Source organism: Rhizophagus irregularis, chromosome 18, assembly GCF_026210795.1.
Source record: "Rhizophagus irregularis chromosome 18, complete sequence".
Taxonomy (NCBI): Eukaryota; Fungi; Glomeromycota; class Glomeromycetes; order Glomerales; family Glomeraceae; genus Rhizophagus; species Rhizophagus irregularis.
In genome coordinates, this window is record NC_089446.1 from 824,354 (window position 1) to 833,003 (window position 8,650).

Here is an 8,650-nt window from a genome sequence, read left to right on the forward strand (position 1 = left end):
CCGATAAAATTACTAATAAACTTGATTGGATTTGAATTTAACAAATTAAAAATAAATTACCAATTTTTTTTTTTAGAATAAATTATGAATAATATCTTTAAATGGATAAGTCTTGGATTTGCAAAATATATTAGAATGATTTTTCAATTTCTTGGTCACGTGATACGGAAGAAATGTGAAGTAATTACTAATTAGTCACCAAGAATTTAATAAAAGTTAAAGATAATATTTCTTTACTTTTCAGTTACAAATTACAAAAAAAAATTACACGCAAATGATTTTATATAGACAGGGAATATTAATTCTGCGCCGGAAGTTATAAATATATTCATTATTTTTCTCTTATATACTGCGGCTTTTTTTTATTGTATATTGGGAAAATTATATAAAACATTATTTAATTAATTAATTTACTATATATGTAATGTAACGAAAACATTTTCAAAGAACTAAATGATATGCCATTTTTGGAAATATGCAGTGCTGCCTGCACTATAATTTTGTACTCAAACTTCAAACAAATTAACAAGCAAATTTAAATAACTTAGACCTATTTTATGACTACTGTTTATTTTTATTTCCCCTAACTAAAAAAAATATACAGTAAATAATGCTTGAAGAAAACACTGATAAAATTATTGATGAACTTGGAATTGGTTTCAATAAATTAAATAATAAATTAACAAATTTATTAGAAGAAAATCAGCATCTTAAACAATTAATCGTAAATTTAGAAAAAGAAAAAAATGAAGAGATAAAACTACTTAATAAAAAATATGATGATTTAAAAAATTCTCTAATAGAAAAAGATAATCAAATAGCAAAATATAAAGTAGAAATACAAAATGTTCGTTTTCAGAAAAATAATATTGAAAAAGCAAACTCTCCAATAATAATTAATAATAATAATAATAATAATAATAACCAACTTTTCAAAGAAGAATATTCGAGAAGCACCTTTAACAAAAGTATGTAGGAAGCCTTTTTGGATGTTTATCGAAATAAAGCAATTAGTTACTAATTATATATTTTTACATTTATTTTATTTATTAAGAACCAGAAAAATCCAAAATTCGCGTAGTGGTTGGGTTAGACTTTGGAACGAAATACTCTCTATTCTCCTATTGTCATGTTAGTGGGAATCAATGTATACGTACAAATGATATTTGGCATGAGAAAGTTGGCCAACTAAGAACCAATACAGTTCTTCAATATGACGAAACATATAAAAATGTAAAGTTGTGGGGAACACCAGCTTTAGCTAAAACTCGAAACATTAAAAACGATAAATTCGTTGAGTTGTTTATTTTACACCTAAGTGATTTGCCAGACAATTTAAAACCTATACTTCCAATTAAATATAAAAAGGCTATCACTGATTATCTTCGAGAAATTGGGAAGGTATGATCAATATTACATTGTTTTAGTTTTTTTGAATAAAAAAAATCATTTGCTAATTTATTGACATTCTTTTTAAGGTGATTCAAAAAACGGTTAAAACAAACTGGCCAAATATTAATTTTTTCGAAAATGTGTTATTGGTCCTTACTGTTCCCGCAGTATATCCAGAAAATTCCAAAGAAATTATGAGAGAATGTGCATATAAAGCAGGTTTACTCGTAGACAAGTTCTCAGCAAATTTGCAATTCACTACAGAATGTGAGATTATATAAATTATAACTTACAGTAATTGTTTTTAAATAAATTCCTAATTAAATAAACCATTATTTTTATAGCTGAAGCAGCGGCAGCACACTGTATAGAAAATATTCCCAAAGCACAAACTCTTAAATCAGGAAGTATGAAATTTCAATTTATTTAATTTTTAATTTTAATTTGGATCGTATCATTAATCAAATTACATTTTATTACTCAGACATTTTTATGATGGTCAATTGTGATGATGATACAATAGATTTATCTTTACAGAAATTAAATGATAAACGATTGAGTGAAATCATTATAAGAACCAGTGGTATTCGCAAAAGCGCTTTGATCGAAGCTGAATTTATTAAATATTTACGAAAAAAGCTCGGAGATGATACTATGGATTTACTTAGAGATAATAATTATGGACAAATGCAATTTATGATTCAACAATTTTGTAATTCTGTTAAAATTCATTTTAAAGGAGATTCAAGTTTTTCATATGAATTGGATATTCAGGATACAATTCCGATATTAACAAAATATGTCATTAATAAAAGTATTAGGAAAAAATTAGAAAAAAATGAATGGATAATTAGAATTGATTACAAAGGGATGATATTAATGCTTGAGCCTATTATCCAGAAAGTTTTTAACTTGATAAATGATCAATTATATAAATCTCAAGTAATATGTACCGCGATGTTCTTAGTTGGAAGTTTAAGCGAATCAATATATTTGCAAAATAGAGTTAGAGAAGAATTTCAAAATCAAGTGAAAATTATTTCGGTTCCAATTCAACCTACTGCTGCAATGGCACGCGGCGCAGTAACTTACGGGTTGTCTATGGTCACATAATAAATTTTTCACAAAGACTTAAACTTATCGTAAAGTTATAATAGAACTAAAAGAGTTAATTCAATAATAACTTTTAATAATAGATTTCAATCTACTTTTGTTACACCAAAAAGAGGTAATATGATTCGGATTTTTTATAAATTATGTTTCTCATATTATTCTCCTTTGCTTAAATTATTCTGAGGTAGATAGGTGCAAAGAAGATTTACTTGATCATTATTAGGTAAATATTAATTAGATCGCGAAACTTAATCCAGAATAATTATTATTCGTGTTATAGCGTAGTAATTTAATTAGAAATTTAATAAACAATTACAATCAATTAATGGGATATTGACTCTTTTTTGTGAAAAGTTTTAGTTGTCATCCTTATATATCACACATCAAATGAATTACTGTACGTGAAATTAGGGTAAGTGAATTAGGTATATGGAGCATTAGTTAGACGTTTAAAACTTCATTCTTGTTCTTGATCGTATTTACTCTGGACTATTATGTGTACATGCAAGGTCCTATTCGAAAATAGAACGTTGAAAATTTTAATTATTTTTTTTTTATAAAACTAACTTATCGTGTACGTGGTTCCAAAATCTTTTACGAAAGTAAGAAATAAATTTTGAAGGAACCTTTTTTTTAGATGAAAGCAATTTCAAATATTTATGCAATAATAATTTATCTAAAAATATCAGTATGTTAAAAACAACATGATCCTATTTGGCTGCATAATATACCACTTGTAAATTTAAATTCTAATAAACGTCATTAAATCGTAATTTTGCAGGATCGAAAAGAGCGAGTTCTGTAATGTCGGTCGACACTATTAATCACATGACCACAATTCTGAAACTTTTTAGTTACACGGGTCAGAGTCGTAGCTCAGTTCAAATCATTAAACATGGACTGTGAGATCGAAAGAACCGTTCCTTGTGAACCGGTCCTCAGACAACTTCGCACAGGATATTTGCCAAAATTTTACAAATCATGCGTTTTGCGACAAAGTGACAAACAGTCCTTATCTAGCTTGTTTAAATAGTTAAGTTAAGCTATATGAGGAAGGTTGTTCAACATTTATTTTGTATATTTATTAAAATTTTCATATTTATTATTGATAAAGTACATTATATAAATTTCTTTCTATTTTTAAATAAGTTGTATTTACTTGCCCTTAAATATTTAAATAAAGTATTTTGACCATCGAGGTAAATTTAAAAGTAGTTCCATAATTTTGACAGTTTGCGTATTCTTTGTTCCATTTTTCAAGTTAAACATTCTATTAATGTCATAAATTCTTCTAAAAGCTCTATGCTAAGAAAATCATATAACATATCTATCTGCTATGAGTCGTTTTGTTAAGAACTAATAGTATAAAATGATGTGTAACTTTTTGAATTTCCAACATTATTCAAATCATTTGATTTAATAGGTAATCCGTAAATTACTGCTCCACGTGAAATTGCTGCTGTAGGTTGAAGAGGAACTAAAATATTAAAAACTCGATGACTAAATTCTTGTTTAATACTTTTTTGTAAATATTTTGATTCACTGAAATCCCCAACTAAAAACATTGCAGAAAAAGTTTCTTGAGCGTTATCTAACTGCGCTTTTATCAGATTGAGAATGTTTCGAATAACAGGTTCGAATATTGATTTCATAGTTTCAAAATTAATTTCAATTACCCATTCGTCATCTTCTAAAGTTTTCCTGGTATTATCATCTTTAATGTATCGTTTCGTATGTTCAATATCCAATTCATATAAAAAGTCTTGATCATCTCCTGTAAAAGGCATTTTACAATAATCACAAAATTGTTGAACCAAATATTGCATTTGTCCATTATCTCTAAGCAAATCCATAGGTACATCTCCTAGTATCCCTCGTAAATATTTAATAAACTCTGCATCAATAAAAGTACTCCCACAAGAATCGCCAGATCTTTCAGTTATTTCACCTAATTGATCATTAGTTAATAATTTGCAAGTTGTTAAATCTATACGATCACCGCAGTCAACTACCATAAAATTAGCTAATAAATAAATGAAGTTAGTTAATTATACTATTTTTTTTTTTTTTGAGGAGGACAAACTTATTTCAAACATACTTCCTGCCTGCGCAAGATTCTGTCCTTTAAGATTTTCCATGCAATATGCCGCAACGGCTTCAGCTAAAGATAGTTAAACACCTCAATTTAGAAATTCGAAGAAATAATTATAATATTAGATAAAAATTGTGAAGTTTCTTACATTCTGTAATAAATTGTAAATTTGTTGAACATTCATCTTTGATCAATCCTGCGTTAAATGTACATATTCTCATAATTGCTTTTGCGTTTTCAGAAAATTCTGCAGGAACGGCAATAACTAAAAGAACATTCTTAAAGTAATCAAACAATGGCCAACGTGCTTTAATAGTATCTTTAATTACCTTAAAGTTTTTTTAATATATATAATATAATAGAGGAATTATTGGTTAGAATATTAAAACGGTTATAAACTTTTCGAGTTCAAAAGATTGTTAAAATTGATATTATGTGAAAAATTATTATACCTCTCCAATTTCTCGAAGATAATCGGTAATAGCCTTTTTATAATCAACTGGAAGCTTTGGTTTAAGTTCTTCTGCTAATGAATCGCTTAATTGCCGATCCGCCTAAAATCGGCACTGCGTTACTAATAAAATTCGGGGTTAAAATTTGCCGATTTTGTGCTAGAACACAAACTTCAAAAAAGGATATCTCATAGATGACATATTGACTATAAAAAAAAATCATATGATATACTGTAAAAATACTTGAAAAAAACGAATTTGCAAAAAAAAGTTATACATTCGTATGCAAAATAATGAGTTTACTATGCGCGCGCGTCAGATTTACACCTTAAAATATACGAAATTTCAATATTTCATTTTACTATATTGCATTATTTACAATAAAAACCTATAATTTTTAGCTTTTAAAGTTGTTTTTAAAAGCTTTTTTAAAATATTTTTATTATTAAAAACAAGTGAAAGTTGAAGAAAACCAGTTACAGAAATATAATTATAAAATTTTTTGGCAAATATGACTTGTCATAAAATGAAAGAAAATATTGTTTTTATGATATTTCTGTTTGTAAAATGGGTGAAACTTATTTCGCGCGCGAGATGCAAAAAATTCTTTTTTTTATTATCGCTATTATCCCCGAATTTTATTAGTAACGCAATGCCGTTTTTAGGCGGATCGGCAATTAAATGTAATAAGAACAATTCTACACGTCCATTTTCTTCATTGTTTTGTCTTCTATTTCGACGATTTTGTTTTTTCATCATAGCTGGGGCTCCCCATAATTTTACATTATTATATTCGTCATCATATTGAAGAACTGTATTAGTTTTTAATTGATGATATTCACCACCGTGCCATATATCATTTGAACACACATTTCCTTTTTCCTTAACATGGCAATAAGAAAATCCGGAGTAGGTTAATCCAAATTCTAATCCAACCACAATTCGGATATTATTTTCTTCATAATTCTTTTGGTGCTTTTCATTTTGCCTCGAATTTTGATTATCTTATTAATTAAAATTTGGTAATGGTTAGTGTTGAAAATTTGTAAATAAAACATCATTATTATTAATCAATACTAATTAATATATTAAACTTACTTCTTGAATTTAGATTCAGGCGATCAGAAGTGATATAGAAGTCGTCAATATCACTAAATTTCGAATTACTATTGTTATCAACATTGTGTATATGAGGTTGTGAAGATTGTAGATAAAAAGTATTCTCGGTATTTAATTGATTTAAAATCTCATATACTTTTTCAATATCAGGTCTTGATTTTGGTTCGTCATTCCAACATTCTTGATAAAGTTTTTGATACTTTGGAGGTGTACCATCAATTGGATCTTCTCTATCACCATTTTTAATGTAATAGTCAAGTAAATCTCGTGAACAATCAGAAAAAGGAATACGACCACTCGAAATTTCCCATAATAAAACACCTAAACTATAGATATCGGATTTTTTATCTTTTTTATATTTTTTATTCTTAAAACATTGTGGTTCAATATATTCAATCATCCCTTGTCTATTACCCACTGAATTAGTTGTTATTTCTGCCAACTTTTTAGATAATCCAAAATCTGCGATTAATAATTTTCCATTATTCACTAATATATTTTTTGAGTGCTATAAAATGGTTATCAATATGTCAGTATCTATTAAAAATATCATCGAAAAACAAAGCATTATGAAAAAAAAATAATAATAATCTTCTACCAAGTCTCTATGGATTATTTCTTTAGAATGTATAAATTTCAATCCACCAGTAATATCCAATGCCATTTGAATTTTATCATTCCATCTCAAATAAGTAAATTTTTTTTTCAAATAATCTCTTAAATTCCCTTCATTTGCATATTCTAATACCAAAATATAATAATCAGAATCTATTAATTTTAAATATAAATAAGTTAGATTGAACTGTATAAAATAAACTTATTTTTTTTTAAAAAAAAAATCTTGATATAAACCTTTTGTTATTCCCAGAAAACGATTGATTTTTGGATGATCTTCAATCTCGCGAAGGAGTTTTAACTAAAAAAAAAAAAATGATATAGTAAAATTGATTATTTATATGCACATACCAAGCTAATATACTCTATAAAATAATTGCGATTTCCACCTCTTTGACAAAATCATCATTAGATTCATTAAGTTCATTTGAATTTTTACTTATTATAATTTTCAATGCGACCAATCCTATATTAGCCAAATTTGCTTTACTCACTACACCGAAACCTCCTCTACCAATTTCGACAACCTGACTAAATTCATCATATTTAAAATAACGAATATACTTATTCTTTATCTTTTCTTCAATCCATTCTTTTACCGAAGTCATTTTGTCGATTAAAATTACAATAGAAAATTTATTTAATTAAAGAAAAAAATTTTCTCAGAGATATGAATTATAAGAACATTACAAATAAGCCCGTTAACACAATGCATTGGAAAAAAAAATTCAATAATTATGCATGTTGCCAATCCACTACTACATATACTGCATTGATCAACAGTTAATTTAAACCCCTAGTTTCAATATACTATATTTGTAAATCAATTACCATACGGGAATAGTTAGAATAGATCGGGTTATCCGTTTAGGTTTTAGCTTACTTTGCAGAAACCTTGAATTTTTGCGAGGTATCATTGCGTCATTACTAGGGTGTCCAGAATTTCATGGTGTGATGGCCCGAAAAGTGTGGTGTGATTTAAACAAAAAGTGTGGTTTGGTGCGATTTTTAATTCTGGCCAGATTTAGCGTAATTTCGGCTGGAATTAACATAATAATTTTAACTTCAAATTCGCTATCTTAATTCGAGCCAAAATTTGATAAATGAAAACCAATCATGTGATCATCAATCGACCAATAAAACTCAATTTACTGCGGATAGTGTGAAAAATGTGAAACTTTGCCAAAAAATGCGGCCACACCAAAAGTGTGAAAAAATAGCAAAAAGTGTGAAAAAGGTGTGACCGTTCTATCCTGGACACTCTAGTCATTACTAAGATATATGCAAGATATATTTAGGGTAATGTGACGATCCTTTTTTATTAATGAATTGTTCCGATGTTATTAATCCAGTATCACAATGAGATTTGCACAGTATTTTGACTGCATCGGAACAATTCTTTTTATAATATTGTTAATTCATTGAAAATATACATAGAAAAGCGTATTATAGGTATTTTCACGGTATTTTAAAGACATTATAAATTACTTTGCTAACATCATAAAATTTTCGTAAATTACAAATAACTTAAATATAGCAATTAACAATTTAAATTACAATCTAATTAAAAATCTTTTATAATATAACCATTTGTAATTATTGCGCTTTTCAAAATTGTGCTACCCCCTGCAGGTCATCTAATTAAAAAGATTATGAGATTATGATTACAGGACGATTACTGGACAAAAACTGGACAATTTTGTCCGGTAATTGTCCTGTAATTGTCCTATAATCATCCTATAAACGTCCTATAATCATAATCACTCGGTAATTGTCCAGTAATTGTCCAGTAATTGTCCAGTAATTGTCCTGTAATCATAATCATCAAGTAATTACAACGTATACAGAATTCTGAAAACTGCGATAA

At 27.3% G+C, this 8,650-nt stretch overlaps 2 protein-coding genes across 2 annotated transcripts; one reads left to right on the forward strand and one right to left on the reverse strand.

The window, feature by feature from the left end:
- Positions 1-610: 610 nt before the first annotated feature.
- Positions 611-2,505, forward strand: OCT59_009806 (uncharacterized protein; the record flags this gene model as incomplete). Its single annotated transcript, XM_025332665.2, has 5 exons — positions 611-968; positions 1,055-1,401; positions 1,479-1,659; positions 1,737-1,799; positions 1,877-2,505. The coding sequence occupies 5 exons, from the start codon at positions 611-613 to the stop codon at positions 2,503-2,505; spliced, it is 1,578 nt and encodes a 525-aa protein (XP_025169035.1).
- Positions 2,506-3,591: 1,086 nt separating this feature from the next.
- Positions 3,592-7,391, reverse strand: OCT59_009807 (uncharacterized protein; the record flags this gene model as incomplete). Its single annotated transcript, XM_066132618.1, has 10 exons — positions 3,592-4,528; positions 4,604-4,666; positions 4,746-4,926; positions 5,050-5,151; positions 5,222-5,255; positions 5,699-6,053; positions 6,148-6,676; positions 6,767-6,936; positions 7,021-7,084; positions 7,173-7,391. 10 exons carry the CDS (start codon positions 7,389-7,391, stop codon positions 3,855-3,857), a joined length of 2,391 nt encoding a protein of 796 aa, XP_066000244.1. The 3' UTR covers positions 3,592-3,854.
- Positions 7,392-8,650: the final 1,259 nt, after the last annotated feature.